The sequence below is a fragment of the Syngnathus scovelli genome, chromosome 12, assembly GCF_024217435.2.
Source record: "Syngnathus scovelli strain Florida chromosome 12, RoL_Ssco_1.2, whole genome shotgun sequence".
Lineage (NCBI taxonomy): Eukaryota > Metazoa > Chordata > Actinopteri > Syngnathiformes > Syngnathidae > Syngnathus > Syngnathus scovelli.
In genome coordinates, this window is record NC_090858.1 from 11118070 (window position 1) to 11134405 (window position 16336).

The 16336-nt window shown below is 47.0% G+C and overlaps 2 protein-coding genes across 49 annotated transcripts in view; both read right to left on the reverse strand.

Annotated features, from left to right (window-relative positions):
• Window positions 1-536: 536 nt before the first annotated feature.
• On the reverse strand, window positions 537-7483 carry LOC125978909 (coiled-coil domain-containing protein 6). Its single transcript, XM_049736825.2, has 9 exons — window positions 7159-7483; window positions 5442-5591; window positions 4436-4564; window positions 3928-4031; window positions 3704-3864; window positions 3158-3314; window positions 2241-2341; window positions 1799-1920; window positions 537-1722 (listed from the first exon to the last, which is right to left on the reverse strand). The coding sequence occupies exons 1-9, from the start codon at window positions 7411-7413 to the stop codon at window positions 1519-1521; spliced, it is 1383 nt and encodes a 460-aa protein (XP_049592782.1). The 5' UTR covers window positions 7414-7483; the 3' UTR covers window positions 537-1518.
• Window positions 7484-7861: 378 nt separating this feature from the next.
• The window catches only part of LOC125978903 (ankyrin-3), a 69066-nt gene continuing 60591 nt past the window's right edge, over window positions 7862-16336 (reverse strand). For 37 of the 48 annotated variants that reach the window (XM_049736771.2, XM_049736770.2, XM_049736772.2 and 34 more), the window contains 10 exons: window positions 15534-15608; window positions 15294-15425; window positions 15062-15205; window positions 12004-13219; window positions 11769-11934; window positions 11347-11427; window positions 10898-10981; window positions 10701-10796; window positions 10304-10402; window positions 7862-9679 (listed from right to left, as the gene is read on the reverse strand). In XM_049736771.2, coding sequence (XP_049592728.1) covers window positions 10331-10402; window positions 10701-10796; window positions 10898-10981; window positions 11347-11427; window positions 11769-11934; window positions 12004-13219; window positions 15062-15205; window positions 15294-15425; window positions 15534-15608 — 2066 coding nt within the window. In that variant the 3' untranslated portion in view covers window positions 7862-9679; window positions 10304-10330. Of the gene's footprint in view, window positions 9680-10303; window positions 10403-10700; window positions 10797-10897; window positions 10982-11346; window positions 11428-11768; window positions 11935-12003; window positions 14410-15061; window positions 15206-15293; window positions 15426-15533; window positions 15609-16336 lie in introns of those variants that run through there. The other 11 variants (XM_049736764.2, XM_049736817.2, XM_049736809.2 and 8 more) reach the window with 10 other exon arrangements.

Here is a 16336-nt window from a genome sequence, read left to right on the forward strand (position 1 = left end):
ACTCTAGTGCACATACGTCATCTCTCTCCTGCAGCTATTACATGATCTTGACCATCTCTCCTGGTCGTGACACACGAGCCGCTGTAGCTTGCTGTTCTCACCCAAAGGGGGCGTCAGAACAGGTAGCCCCTCCACGGCAACAGTCACTGGAAGAGAACACAGATCACACGCTTGAGAAGAAAAACAGAAAGATAAGATGGTGGGATCGGTGTGTGTGTTACTGAAGGCAAACAGTCACCTTGAGGATGTTTCGCAGCAGCCGACGGGGGGCCTGGAGGAGCAGACCCCGCCACAAAGGTTGCTGGTGCACATCATGGTAAGACGAGTAGAGGGTTGATAACAAAAACAAAGGTACCTTCGGGGGAGTTGAAACCAAAGTTTCTTGGAAAGAGCAAAACTGAAGACGGCACAAATATCAAATCAGATTCTCTCCAGCGGGTTACTTATGTTCACTGCCAGTGAGGTCCATTTGCTCGACATCTCCACGACCATATCGACAAGAAAAAGTTGCGTCTCACAAATGGAAAAACAATAGCTTTCATCTCAAGAGATTTTAATCATACATAGAAATTTAGTTTGACAGTACCATTCATTGAGAATGTTTTAGCAGTATGTATATTTAGTGTAAAGAGCACAATGTGTGATTTGTTTCTTAAATTTTTTTTGCCATTATCTGATGATGATAAAGCATTGAGAAATACACCAGAGAGAGAAGAGCAAAGAGTACATGACTAACACCTCAGACTACATTGTTATTTAACACCTTCAAGGCGACATTTATCTGTGGTTTATGTACCAGTGTGCACCCCCAGGGAGGACCGCCGCCCCCCCCCTTCCACATCGACTTGAACGAGCATTCAGGAACAAAAATGAACGGTGGTGCGAGCTTCATGTTGAATACGCAATGATAAAGACCTCTTTGGCGGTCTTCTCACACAACGTGAGTGAACGGATGAAACTGACAAATGGCTGAAGGGGTAGTGTGGGCAGTGATGGTGAGGTGGGGGGGCACATACTACTGCAATCGAGTGCCACAAGATAAGGCGAGAAAACAATCGATCACATCCACAGAGAGGGCCATACATCCATCTGCTGAGGCAAACATCCATCTATCGCAAAACGACAACAAAAAAAGCCTGTGCTGTTTGTGCTATCTGAAAAGCGCCACAACAACAATTGCAACCAGCTCAAGTTCCAAACAAAGCAAAGGAAAAAACAAAACGTGTACACGACAGGAGGGCGGAACGGATAATTGGCCGACGTGTCCCAAAAGCGATTATATTTCCGTGCTTCTGTTCCGTTTGAAGAGCAATTAGGAAAATGCCGCCGCGTGTGTTTTGGCCGCTTGGCATCGCGGCCGCGTCGCTTCTCTCCTCTTTAAAAACTTTGTAAGCTGCTTCTGAGCGCTTCTTCCAGAGCTCGCTAATGACGGAAGCTGCTGCAGTTTTGGCGTCGTGGCATCCGGCAGGCGCCCTTGCGCGCCCCGAGGCGGAGACATGTGTGCGCGTGCGTGCGGCGCTAAGGCTGGGAGGGAGGTGGCTGCGCAGAGGCGGCGGCGTGCTGCGACATGGCCGCCGGGGAGGACATGGACTGGACCATGGGCTGGGCCGGCGGGGGAGGCGGGGGCTGAGGCTGCAGGGCCCCTGAGTGCGTGTTGGGGGACGGCGGGGGGGTCGGACGTTTGAATTTGTCTGGGCTGGCGCTTCTCCTCGGCGAGGGCCTCTGCATGGAAAAGAACACAACGACAATGACACCTGAAGCAGAATATCGGCGCGTGCGTGTGGGCTGCCCGTCTCACCGCTACAGAGTGGGAGGAGCTTCCGTGGACGTGCAGGGCGGGGGTGTTGTAGTGGGAGATGGCGGCTCTGGACAGAGTGGCCGGCGGGGTGAAGCCGACCGTGTGGCCACCATACGAGAGACCTGCGGTAGCGGGAAGACAAAGTTGCTCAACAGGATGACGCGTGTGCATGTTAGCCGGGCTTAATCAAGCCTGATTGCCCAGAAATAAAACATTTATATTTCGGTATTTCCGGTGCAAAGATGAGGTCAAACACTACCTGCAGGTCAAGGTCGACACGAGCAAATGACAAGAATCATAAAAACGGCTCTTATATAAGGTAACTTTACGATCTAGATTTTAATATGGTGCTGCCAGGATTCTTTTCATTGCTTATAATAAAGTCCATTTATGCCCGTTGTCTTTCTTTCTTTTTCTGACAAGTTACTTATTGTCATCTTACCAGGGGATATGGGGCGGCTGGAGCTGGGGGAGGGTGTGTACGGGATGGGGCTGGACACCGTCCTGGCTCGTAGGCCCTGCGCCGACATCTCGTTGAAGTACCTGAAGAAGAGAGTCAAAAACCATTATTTAAAAAAAAAAAAAAAGTTTGTTGACAGCTAACGCGATGTTATCTGTGCTCAGGTCACATCATCCAGTTTTATTAGGGGCATTATGTTACGTAACGCAACAGTTTGGCTACAAAGTAATCCCAACACACTCAGGTTGGATGAACGCCACTTGGTTAACAATCTGCTGATGTGTTGGTTTTTTTGCTATCAGGTGTTGCAATTGCACTTCACATCAAAGCCAGTGTAACCTGAATACAGAGACTATCTATTACTTGTTGCAGATTTATTGGGTGTCTACTGCTTGTTGTGCCTTATTGTGTGTTTATTGTCTATTATATATCTGTATGTTGTCCATAATGTAAGGATATCTGGCCAATAACTGATACTTATGGAAAACCGGGCCCCCTATTAAAAGCTTTAAATAGCTTGCTTGGGGTGACCTTTCACACATCCGACTGTGTAATACTGTTTGTTGTATCATGTTGCATGTCTTGGATATTACGTGAATTAAAAAAAAAAAATAAAAATTGATATCACGCATTACTTTTGTAGAGATGGTATGAGAATGCTGAAATGTAGAATGTGAGCCTTCAAGTTGGAATGCTTTGAATTTGTGATGAAAAGCGCAACACGGGGATAAATGCGTAATTTGTTGGGAATTTTAGTGTGAAACTGGGGGCATGTTGTAATAGCGTTGCACATGTCCTTGTGATGTGGGGGGGGGCATCCTCTGAAATTATCAGAACGGTACCTGCTAGTATCATCATTTTCATGCAACTGTTATCTTGCGATCAAAAGTGTCTCGTACCGCTCGTCGTCCATCTCCAGGCTGGACTCGCTCTCCGACAACTGTCGGCACAGCGCCTCGCGACGCTCCATCTCCCGCTGGAGCTTACGCTGCAGCCGGATGTTCTCTTCCCTCATGTGCCGCTCCTCCTCAATGTACTGCGCCCGCTTCTCTGTGTCTGGGCAGGGACGAACCACATTGTTGACGGCCCGATGCCACATTACTGCATCTTAAAGCAAACTAAACGCCTGTCTTGCCATCTCAGGCTTGCCTCGATTTAGGATTGAGTTAGGCACTCCCCCTAGTGGCCGAAACGGAAAAAACAGAAGCATCATGGGAGAGGCTTACAGGTTCAGCCTAATTAACTTTTCATTAATAAGACAAAAAGGCAAAGCAACAAATAGAATTGGGAAGTGACTATGGACCAATTACAATTTAGAAATTGGAGGAATTAGGACAATACTCAAGGGCTGGTTATTTTGGCATATCATATCAATTATTTGAGCTGTGTTCATTAAACACAGCCCCCACGAACGTTTGCAACTCGATTATGGAATGGCCGCTTACGTTGCAACTCGGTAGTGCGCAGGCTTTTCTTAAGCCTCTCCACCTCGTTTTTCAGGAAGCGGATATGCCGCATCATGTTCTCCGGGGAGTCGATCTCCATGGAGACGTCCCGCGGGGATGGAGGGGCCGACACCGGCTGGTCCAACTTCTCCTGTAAGATCCTGGCGAATGAAAAGCAAGGTTGTGACTGAAGACGCTTGTCGCTTGGAGTGAGCAGCGAGTACCTTTTCTCTGCCTCCAGCTTGTCCATCCGCTTCCACAGTCTGTTGACGAGAGCTTCTTGTTCCTGCTCTAATGTGTTCTCGAGGTCGATCTTTTCCCGCCTCAACTGGAGGAGTGACGGGAACAAGAAAAACATTTAGAGAATGTGTACAGCACATTCAAGGTCTTGGCGCAGATAAGCTCGGCCGCGTGCTTGCTTGAGGACACGACGGGCCAAAAAATGAACACTTCATGATCAACGCTTGAAAACCTTTACCGACTAGTTGATTTGTTTGGCTGGAGTTGTTTGAACGAGTTTGGGTGGAGTTTTTCTTTTTCTAAGATAATTTTACTCACTTCCTCAATGTTCCATTTCTTACAAAAACATTTATCTTGAAAACAATTTGGTAACACGAGCGCTGTGCTTTTCTCGTAACATCGACTTTCATTTTTGGGAAATGTGCAAGATTATTGCACAAGGATCGTGCAGACAGAGTCATATGGCATCTTGCATGGGGGGGGGGTTCTAACCTGCTCTAAAGTCAGCTGCTTGGAGATGGTCTCGTTCTCCATCTTCTTGATCTTCTTCATGAGCTTGTTGACCTGGAACTCCTGCTCCTGCTCCAGGTGCTGCTCCAGTTCAGCCTTCTCGTGCTGGAGCTAAGATGAGAGGGAGAAGAAATGAAGGGAAAGTGTGAAGAGAGAAGCACAAACAGGCGACGGACGATGAGTCACTCATCAACTATTTGAAGACCAGAGTGTAAACAATGACGACGTTAGCAAAACACGATGGAGTCCATTGTGAAGAATGACAGATGTGGTGACCATGGTGACCCCATTTGGCAGATAACGCAGACAAACAAGAAGGAGCAATTATATAAGCAATGACGACTCATCATTACAAGGAAAACTAACTAACTAATTGATGGGGAACGACCAGCACTGAGAGGGCACGAGGCAAATAGCTTTGGACGGCATTCGAGCTTCTTCCAAACGGGAGGGAAAATCTGATCCCAACTACACGCAGATCATATGTATCAATTACAGCGCTCACATCATTCAAATCAATGGTGACCCCCCCAACCCCCCACCAACACTGCGATTCAGTATGCGATCACATCTCAAGGTGAGTCCGAGGATGGCACGGCATATCCAGTTGAGCACGAGATGGCCGCTGCCAGGGTCTGGCAAAAAGCCCAATGTCGGCAGCAATTGAAGACAACTGTCATGTGACGGAAAAACAAACATCATTTGAGCTGCAATTTCTTCACTTTTATTTTGAGCTAAACTAAAACAAACAAAATTTGGGAAGTCTACTGAGACAAACTTGAATTTACCACCCAACTGTCATAGAAGCATAACTAGAAGTCAAGGACTGTACAATAAAAGGGAGAACCAAAACACTGGCAGTCTACTTTCTGAGCCTTTTTTTTTTTATCCTGTAGAGAGTAAGTAACCTTTGATGTTTAGTACAACTCTGCACGACTTTGGCATCGAAGGAGCATTGTGCAAATGTTCCATCAGCCACACCACTCACTTGCATGAGCTTCCTGGAGAGCTCGTTGGTGAGAAATTCTTCCTCCTTCTCATAGTTGACAGCCAGGGTCTCCTTCTCCTTCTGGAGGGCTTGGATCTTCTTGAACAAGGTGTTGCTGATGAACTCCTCCTCCTGCTCCGCTCGCGCTTGCTGCGGGACAAGTGCATCAAAGAAAGGGAGGTTCACAAAGGCATTGCAATGAAAGGTCTAAGTCAACTACTTTGGGGTATATCAGTACTCGATACTTGCACTCTTGTGAATCTTTCCCATAATTTTTTTCTAAAGGAGAGATCTAAAATTATTAGCTGAAAACTACACCCTGTCACACCTAACCAAATATTTTTGTGCTTTATTCGTGTTGCTCTAAGAAGCCGCAGGCTTCTTAACGTTTTTTGGCAAACAGTCAAAGAGCCAAAACAAGGTAATGACGCTCCAGGAGAAGGTAAGCCTGCAGGATATTCTCAAACAAAGGAAAACCTTATGCTGCAGCGTGAGAACTCTACATGCTAAGATTTATGTTGTACCATGAGTCTGAAATGTTTGATCATTCTTTGGGGTTTAAAGTGAGAACATGGGCAGTCATAAACATTAGAGAGTTTGAATTCTTCACAAAAGCTTCGCAACTGGTTTCGTGAAGGTCAATGACACTTTAGAGTGTTCAATAATCATAATGTGCATTGCTTTGGAAGTCGCAAAGTCCTCACGATGGTCAGAAGCCAATTTGAATTAAGCTCAGACCGGTGAGCCGGACTTGTTCGCCACTCATTCACTGCCGTGCTGCAGTCTCTTGAATCGTGCCAATCCAGCCCAAGACATTTGCTCTAACAGGGTGGAGTTGTATAACTGAACGGCGGCCAAAAGGTTTTAATGGCAAGCTGGTGATTCACTGTTGTTTTTCCACTGGCATCAAAAACGGAAACAGAATTTCCCCTAATGGCTCCTGGGTTATTGCAGTAATAGGAGCCTCAAAAGGGGGGTTGAAACAGGAGGCAGAACACACAAATTAATCATCTCGGCAATGCGTTCATACGAGCTGGAATGTGGAATGACTCAGTGCCGGGGTCAAGAGGAGGAGACACCCAGGACGAGGCTCACCTCGACCGGGGGAGACACACGAGCCTCGTCCTGGCTTTGCTCTGCCAAGTTTGGCCTACATACTTCCCATCTCGATAAGGCATCAGTTACACACCTCGTCAGGGCTAGTGCTGAATACACTTGACTCGATGCTGCAGCTGTGTCTCGACGTTTTTTCGGTACGCTTGGCGTGTGTGTCGCCCATTTGGGACTCAAGACCCCCCCGCCCCCCCTCTCTTCAAGCAGCTCACGCCGATTTAATAAATGACTCCGTGAGGTGTCAACGCGACTTTGGACGCTGAGGTTAGCAAAGATTAGCCAGGGGTGGGGAGGGAGGAGGGTATTAAAGGAACAAAACAAAGCCAAACTAGCTGTCTGGCTAACCGCTGGTTGGTCAGCCAACCCCAACGGAGACGTTAGCACGCACGCTATTTTAGCATAGCATCATAGCCAAATCGCTAACATAACACGAGAGGCAGATGGGCGTGTTGGGCAATAGATCACACACATGACATGCAATACTCGTGGAAATTGTGCACTTAAGATACGATTAAACTACAGCATCTACGGCTAGTTGCATGACAAACGGCATCATATCGATCATGTTTGTTAGCCTGCGAGCTAAGTGGCTAAAGCTACTCACAATAGTGACGCTAGCTTTGCGCAGGTCCCGATTCTCCTCCTGCAGCGCTTTGCACTTGAGTTTGAACGTCTCTAGCTCGATTTTCAGAACTTTGTTTTCCTGCTGCAGTGAGGCCAGTCGGTTGGTGAGCTCCTCCAGGCGAAACTGGGAGATCACGATGCTCGGCTTTCCCGAGTTGGAGGCGCAAGTCGACATCGGGGTGGCCGAGCTGCTGCCCGCGCCGTCGGTGTCGCTCTCGCTCGCGCTGTCCGCCATGGCGACTGTGCTGAGGAGGAGGGAGGAGAAGCAGAGAGCTCAGATTCGACGCAGAAGAAGACGCGCGGAGCGTCCACGCAACTCTGCCCTATGGGGACAGCGCTCCAGTGTGGAAGTCTTCCGCAGCGCGGCGACTCCGTTAAACCGCTCAACTTTTTAGCACGTCATAAAGACAAAGCACGCGAGCAACTGTATATTCCCATTCGACCGCAGTCTCTCGTAAATGCTTTCTTCACTAAACGTGGATTTTTGAGCTGGAAAAATATATTTTCATGGCACCGCACATCAAGGCGCTCAATTGCTTCTTCCAGTTCGTTCCCAAGTTCTCCAAGTTTCTGTCAATCTGATCTAAGTTAATGTTTGCAACATCCCCGATGGACCCACGAAAATATTTTCAAGAAGTCATTTTGTGAATTTTGCATCACGCAAGGACACAGACAACAGAAAGTGTATTGCAAAACCAATGCATTTTATTTTTTTTATCCTTTCAAGGTCGATTTTTGAGTCTGTTTTGTTCCTTTCTTGAAAGACATCTGAAACATTTGCGCCGTTCTATATCGCCTCTAAAAGACCTCGAATCACCAAAGTGCTAGAATTATTATTACATTTCAATGGCTTCACTCTGTTAGTAAGAATTGTACATCAAAAAGTCCGCTCGGGTGAAAACACATATGAAACAAAATCGATAGTTCAACCGTATCAAAGGATCATCGAGCCCCTGATAGATTTTTAGGGGAGCAAGGAGATGTGTACCTCTCACCCCCCCACAAAAGAAAGTCACATAGTTTTAATGTCCACAGCGTTGGCATCAGCATACCGATACTGAGCACGTTGACCTAATGAAAACCAACACACGAGTGATGAAAATGATTCTAAAGGACACTGCATTAAACCTGCCTAAAACCACACGGCGTTAACATTTATTTGATGCTTAAACTGCTTCTGTTGACCATCCAGATGCCAAAATAATCTTTACTTGCGAGTGGATTTCAAATCAAGTCTCAACCCGTCACCGTAAAAAGATGAATAATGGAAAAATAAATGACCCTTTTTAGTCATTTGACACCACACAGCATTTGTGAGACGACACGGTGGAAACAGTGCACGGAGACTCTTTCTAGCCAATAACGCACGATACACAGTTACAGTGTTGTACAGCGAGCCAGCCTACTAGCGCTTACATTTGTAGTTAGTACGCTCTCGAGATGCCCCTCCAGTTTTACACACACACTCACACACATTTTTCACCATTCCCCAAAAAAATTCCTGAATTCTATGCTTGTCCATTTTCAAATATAAAACCAGTGACAAACATTCGGGCTATACGTGTACACACAGATAAAAGGGCCTTTTTTTCTTAATACGGTGCTTTTGCAAACTTGTAAAAATTGTACTTAAAATAATGTGACCGGCATGCTTGAAAATACTCTTGAAAGGCTGCGGGATTAGATCCCCACTTTGGGAATGACCCAACACTAATTTTCTGGAAACGTCCTCACGTTAAAATCAAACCAGTTTGCGTACAAACGTTATACCCGATCTAGTAGATCTTCTATTTTTTTTTTTTTTTTTTTATTCGTTTTTTACAAGAACCTGTTACACTCACAACTTCTGAAAGTGAAACTGCTTCAGTGGATTACCAAAGCACTTGAAAAGACCCCCACACCCCAATGTGACCAAACTCCACCCTAGCAGAAGCTTATTAAGAATTGTACACATTCTGACTATATATACAGAAAAATGTATTTTTTTTTTTTTAAAAAAAGGAAGAAAATATGTCCCAAAACATCCTGACAAGAGCGGGTTCAAGAAGAAAAACTATAAGGCCAGTGCTGAACATGTTGAAGATTGGCTGACGTGTTCCATTAGATCGCAGTCGTGCTGTGTTGTGTCTTCATATTTCCGATTGTGCCGTCTTTGGTCAACGGTTGCACCTACGTGTGTGTGTGTGGATGTGAGCGAAGGAGCCCCCCCTCCCCCCTGAGAGGCCTTCCCCCAAAAGTCCTAACAGGAGGCGGAATCCTCGACAGCCGGTCCCGCGGACCGAGTGTTCATCCCCCACTCTCGGGCCCTTTGATTGACGGGAAGTTGGAGGAATTTGTTCATGCTCATGCGTTGTAGGGTCAAGAGGGGCATTCTTGCCATGTGAAGTCCTGTCGGTGGAAGCGGATGCTGGCAGGACTCTTGGACTCAAATCCTCAAACTGGAACACCTCAGCCCTCAGGTATGTCCTGTTCCCAGGCTTGTGGACTATGATCCTGGATGGCTGTGTACACAAAACAGGACATGCAGTTAAAGCTTTTAGGAAATCAACAAAAGTGACAAATTCAGCTGCCTGGTTTCAATCCCCCAGCTAAAATCATGGTAGCACCCGATGCTCAGTGGGTGTGCTGCTTTTCTTGACTGGGAGTAGCATATGGCCGAACAGCAGTGGGGCTTAACAGTGAGGCTGCCGGGCTAACAACTCTTTTTGGAAAATGACACACTGCTCTGAGTCAGGGATTTGGTAGACAAAGACAGAGGCGCAGGTGACGCCGTTCAACATTGCACATCAGCGCTTTGTCACCCATGACCATTGCAAACAAAACGCTGCTTGCCCCCTCCCCTAAAAAAATGCTCAGACATGGCTAAGCCTTTTGCACAGATAAGAGCAAATATGTGGGCGAGGACGCGGTGCCATGGCGGGGGGCATGCTTACACTGTAATTCCTCAAATATTTGCCTCCACTCTAATCGATGCAGTCTCGGTTAATCGCGGCTTGTGTCCACCGCTTGAACAAACGACTCGTTCGAAATAACCTTAATAACCAAACATGTCAACCGCGTGAACAAATGGCTCACCTCGAATAAATTCCCTATGACTCAAATAATCAGACATAGAGCAACTGTACCTGGTAGCAAGGACAACCATCCGTCCCCTAGGAGTGAAACTTTTTATCTCCGGGCCTCTTGTCGTCCATCCGTCTGCTATTCCTCGACGCTCCGTCTTTCTGCAAGGACACACCGAAAGAAAGTTAGCAAGGTATTTTTTCATCATTAAACTGCGTCACAGGTGACTTCAAGCCAAGCACTGCAATCTGAAACCAGCAAATGTTAGTAGTCTATAGTTTCACACCAAAACCGGGCCTGGATTAAGAAAAGTAAGCGGGATAGGAATCAGCTGGATATTGCGCTTTTGGTTGACGGCGGTGCACAACTTCAAATGCATTGAACGAAGCATCTCATGTTCAACCCAAAAGATCTGCATGCCACCAGCATTTTGCACCCAAGACGGGTTTCTCTGCCAACCTCAAGCCCGTCCTCCGGTAGGATGGGACTTTTCTGAAGGTTCCTGTGGTTGTCTGTCGAGGAGCTAGAGAGCCGGCGGATGACCTTCCTGATGACCTGCTCGGTGTGTCAACCAAGAAAAAAAAAGAACCGATGGTTTCACAAAGCGCTTCTCTCCATGTAGCTGAACGGATCAAGAATGTGAAAGGATGCGTTACTTTTCTACTGATGAAGTTACCATCTTGGTCCAAGTAGTGTTCCTCGGTCACAGACTCGCCTGATATGTTTTTCGCTTCCTCGCCCTGCGAATGTTTGGTCATTAGCGCCATCAAAGAAGACATTGAAACATGGCAAACAAAAACCACCAGCACACCAAGAGGAAAGATTGAGCACTGCAACCTAACAAACTAGAAAGTCCCTTTGCAAAGTTCTGACAGCAAACTCAGCATGATCCTGACGCCATGCGCGAGAGGCTTCACACCATCAGAAATGACACTCACTGCATCCAGATGAAGCAAGATGCCAGGACAGGCTTGGGAATGCAAAGAAGCTTTCCTATACTATTGAATCCACTCGCACCCAACGAGGCAGCCACTTGAAGCACCCAGAAAAAAAAACACTCCAGACTCAAGCCGACCCGAGCCATTTTGCTAGGCTCGCAGGGTACCTTTAAAATGAGCCTGCGTCGGAAGATTCTGGTGGTTACGGTATGTTCTTCCTCGGAACCGGAATCTACACTAACCCGCTGCTGGAGAAGGCATATTTCAAACATCAGGACACAAATTCAAAAGAGAACAAAGCCAGGAAGAGAGAAAGAAGGTGGTTAGGTAGCCAAATGTTGATGCAACTATGGAACTTGTACATTTTTCTTCCATGGGCGGATCTGCTCAAAGACCAAGTACATATTTTTGAGATCTTGGATGAACAGGGAAACAGTTGGATTCACACTGCCTGGTTCAAGTGTCACAAGTCACAGGAGGCTTCGATCCAGCCTTCAAATAGTGGTTGGGCAGTCGGGACCGGCAGTGTAAATTGAGGCCGAACCTCGCGTCCGAGAAACCTTTCTTCTAATCAGTTAGTCACAATTACCTGGACCTTCTTCTCGGACACCAGCGTTCCCTCTTCTTTTCTGCCATTCATCGACTCGGATGAGCCGCCCTGAGGTGAGGTTTTGGAGTTATCGCCATTCTGCCGGGACCTCCCTGATTCGCCTCTGGACGAGGAAGTGACGGAATCGCTGGAGTTCTCGTGGCTGCTGAAAGACGGACAATTAGGACGGATGTTTTTTGAGTTTCACGAATTTCAACAACGGGACAACTCGCACCTTTCCCTCCTGTCCAGCAGATCCGAGCTGCGTCCCGGTGTCGGTGGCTCCGCATTGACACTAGATGAGTCACTCTGCCAACCTGAAAGCGAGCACACATCTTTTTCTGGCGGTTCGGCGCGATTGAGAAGCTTCAGATCTCTGGCTGCCTCAGCAGTCGTCTCCTGGTCCTCCTCCGTCTCCTCTGAGCCTTCTTCAGTCTTCGCTACTGCCTTGAGATCCGAGATCTCTTGATTTTCTCCGCCATCCTCCTCCTCCTCAGTGGGCTGATGTTCCCAAAGGGCTTCAGCCCATTCGTGAACAGTCAAGTCACTTGGTTGGCAAGTGCCTCTGTCTTTACCTCGCAGTACTTGTTCAGCAACTTTTGTTCTCTCCTCACGGTGGACCAGTTCTTCACTCTTCTCGGTTGTTTCATTAACACCCTCTTTGTAAGTCTCAGCCTCTATTTCATCTCCCCCAAATCCACCTCCCAGCACATTAATTTTCATTTCTGTTTCTCCCTTTTGTCCTGTGAAAATATTCTTCCTCACCTCCAGCTGACACCTATCTTTTATCACTATCTCACATTTTTTCTCCACGTTTTTAATCAAATCCTCCTCCACCCACCTTTGCACAAATACCTTTCCCACTGCCGCAATTGTCTCATCGACCTTTTCTTTTGAGACTTCCTTCTCAAGCCCTTCAATACACATGTCCACTTGGACCACATCTTCATTTTCCATTTGTGCTCTGTCAGGTGTTGAAGGAGTTGCAGACGATGCAGACGAGACTGAAGAGGACGATGTGGAGTAGGCCATGCTGACGTCTAACTCGCACATTGCCGGGACAGCACGTGACTTGGGCTTGCGGCTTGGCTCCATTTCTCGATAAGATCTGTCCTCCTCCTCGCTCAAAAGCAGCTGGTCATTCAGGGCGATGTGGGGCTTTCGCACCTTGGACGGAATGGGATCAGGGAGGTCAAAAGCTGAAAGGGACAGGGCAAGCTGACACGGTCTAAGGGGACTCTCAGGTGGGCTTCCAGCTTTGATCTCTGGGCGCCAGTGTGGGGGCTGAGGCTGGGAGTCTGCCGGCCAAAGGGAGTCGGGTTGCGGGTAATGGTGATGCTGGTGGTGCACAGGGGAAGGGTCGGGTGTGATGGGAAGTTCGGGCACCAGGAAATGTGGGTCGGAGTGCAGGACGGTGGGGGAATGCAACTCGGCTAGAATGCTCTGATAATCTGTGGGTGACATGATGATGAATGTACACCAAAGCATGCTAAGAACTCAAAACATAGCAAAATGCATCCATCCATCCCACAGCAAAGATAATGGCACTGAGGCTCAAGTGGGAGAGAGGTACCCGCACAACAGACTTACGCAACATAATGTGTGAACTAAGTTGGAGTGTATATACATAAAGTAAACCGACTGAATCCATGAAAGATGCTACATGCTCACATGTCAAAGATGAGAGGTGAAATATGAAGCTGGGCTTCTCAAACATTTTGGTCCCTTACAGTGGACAACCCCGTCATAATTCTAACGCAAATTAAAAATAACCCTAATTGCCACAGGAATTAAAACAATTTTGACAATTCTCATGAAAAAACTTGTTATCTCTACGTAGATTTTGTCGGGATAAAAAGTCATTCTTACGAGCATTAATTTATAATTCCCAAGATAGAGTTATATGAAAACTGCTCACGGAGTTCTGGGGGTACCCTTGTTTGAGAACCACTAATATAATGCTACATAAATATTTCCAATGAGGTAGGGTCAATGCGGGTGCGAGGGGAAGGTGGACAAGTGCAAGGGCATGCAGGGCAAGGAGAGTGGGAGCGGAGAGGCGGGGATGGGGGATTTGGGCTTGTGCAGCGAGACCCACAGGGGGACACAGCGGGCAAGAAGAGAGGGGAGACAGGGCAAGTGGAAACGGCCGAATCACTTGGCGAGCGGACAATGGAAGGTGACGCATGATCCGGTAGAGAGGGTGCAAGGTTGAGGAGAGCAGGTGTGCTCGAAAGTCCAGAGACGCGAGGTGCACCGCAGGTGAGCTCGGAGGTGCTTTGGGATAATTCATCGACTGCTGATTCTGTTGGAGCAGGGGAGGTTGGGGGAGAGGATGGTACAAATGAAGGCGCCGGTGAGGTGATGAGTGGGATCGGGGAGGGTGGATGCGGTGAGAAAGGGAAAGAAGGGGATCGGCGAGGATCAGCAGGGTTGAGGCATCTAAGAGGCGGGGGAACAAAGCTGAAGTATTTTTCCACTCGTGAAGGGGGTGCCAAGTCTTTGAGTGCAATGGAGAACTCGTAACTAGGAGAGCGTCGTGGGGTCAAGGGTCGAGGTGTGAGGGGAGGGGACGGGATGGATTGCTCCGCGTGCAGGATGAAAGCGGGACTGCTCGGAATCAAAGGAATAATCACACACACTGAGGGGCGGGCGTGGATTGAGACAAAAAAATAAAACAGGAGAGAATAAAAAATGAATGTCAGTGTTGATGTTAAACACAAAACAGGAAAATGAATAAACAGGGTGACTTTGGCAGAGTGGTGGCTCTTAAAGCATTAAGAGCTTTTTTGTGCTGTTATCAGCAGTGGGTGCTGCTGAGGGGGAAGTGATGGGAGGCAGGAGGAATGGGAAGAGAAGCGCTCATCTATCCAAGGAAGGCTCAGAGGAACTGGAGGGGCCCCGAGGAGAACTAAACTGAATAACACAGTCACATAATCCACCTTTAGCTAAACCATGGGGAAAATATTTTTGTACTATCTTAACGCATGCACTTCAAACAGGATACTCCTGTCAAGATTGGTCATTCATGACAACTGGCACACTGTAGCCATGTAGCCAATCTTGATTTAGTCAAAAAACAGTCCTGATAGCAGACACGTGTTATTAAAATGTTTCTGGAGAACAGTCGGAGCCAGTTGTCCAAAGTTGTTTCAACAGCTCTAGACATGGACAGAATTAAATATTGGCACTATAGACATGATTCATGCAAAGTGGGCCAAGCAAAAACAAAAAACACAACAACATGGTAGCAGGAAGAGGTAATAGGTCAGCTAATCAGAGCTAAACTTTACCATCAGCCTGATCCCGGAAAACCGCATGATCATCGGCAAAGCATCTCGTGCCAGAAATGTTACCATAGTCAAAAATTGGGCCCTCCAGTAAAGTCACAATATCCATCCGGTTGACTTTGGTCAGCACGGCCGTCAAGGCATCGGCTGAAATGACATACAAACCAATTTCAGTCAACATGATCCAAATTAATAGGAGGTAAATCTTTTAAGATATTAATACATAGAGTCTTACTTGTGGCGTTTTTCCCTTCTCGGCCGACCCATTTCTTTAATAGCATAAAGCTTTGTGCTGTCAGCGAGTTTGGGTTCTCCAATCTAATGTGGTTGATCTCATCTACTGTGAAGTTCATCTCCCGAGCCAGCTCTGTGACGAGACACACAAATTGAGCCTTTAAGAAGCAGCACATAAATATTTGGTACAGAAGTATCTGATCTGAAGAATCTGATCGGAACCACGCCACAAGTTCCTCACCGGTCCAGCTGAGTCCCAGGTGATCTGCTACAATGGCCATACGCAAATCTGTCCGCTCACAAGGACTTTGGGGACCTGAAGAGACAGTTGACAATCACTGGTTAACATTTGGCTTATTCCTGTCCTTGTATAATAAGAGAAATAAACACGTTTCCTTTTCTGGCCACTTTTTTATTTTCCAATTCAAGATATCTGGATTGCAATTGCAATTCTTCTAAACTACAATTAAGTCTTTAAATAAGATAGTTTCAATTGTTCTTTGACATGATGGCAAGAAAAGGCATTTCATACTACATGTGGTGGTCTACGGCTAATTATGCCATGTAACCTTTTAGCAAGCATTACGTGTCATGAGAACCACACAAAACAAAGCATACCACAACTCCCGAGTTGTAAAAATCGAGGGTGGCTCGTTCTCGGTATCTAAATGGTCAACATGCGCTATGTGGTGTTCTTTACAGAAAACTACCGTGACATATGAAACGTTTCTGAGACTACAAGCATAACTACGACAACTTTGCCCTGAACAGAGACAAACCAGGGATTGCCAAACAGGTTGTGACAGTCACTACAACTGGCTTGCTACTCTACTGCACAGGGCACACAGGATTGGGTGGGGGAGGGAGGTACAGGGGGATAGGAATCTGGAAACAGAGACGATACACGACACAGTACATCAATGATGATGGATCAATGATAGCTACCGCTCTAAGCGAACACACGCCACAGGCATTCCAGTCAATCAAGTCAATGACCACAACATGTCATGCAACGTTAAGTGAAATAGGTCAAGATATAAAATG

Coding starts and splice junctions, on each gene's coding strand:
- LOC125978909 (XM_049736825.2), bottom strand. CDS start 7,413: ATGGCGGACAGCGCGAGCGAGAGCGACACCGACGGCGCGGGCAGCAGC. Junction 3,865..3,927: donor AAGCTGGAGGCAGAGAAAAG/GTACTCGCTGCT, acceptor TTCATTCGCCAG/GATCTTACAGGAGAAGTTGG. Junction 3,315..3,703: donor GCGCACTACCGAGTTGCAAC/GTAAGCGGCCAT, acceptor GTCCCTGCCCAG/ACACAGAGAAGCGGGCGCAG.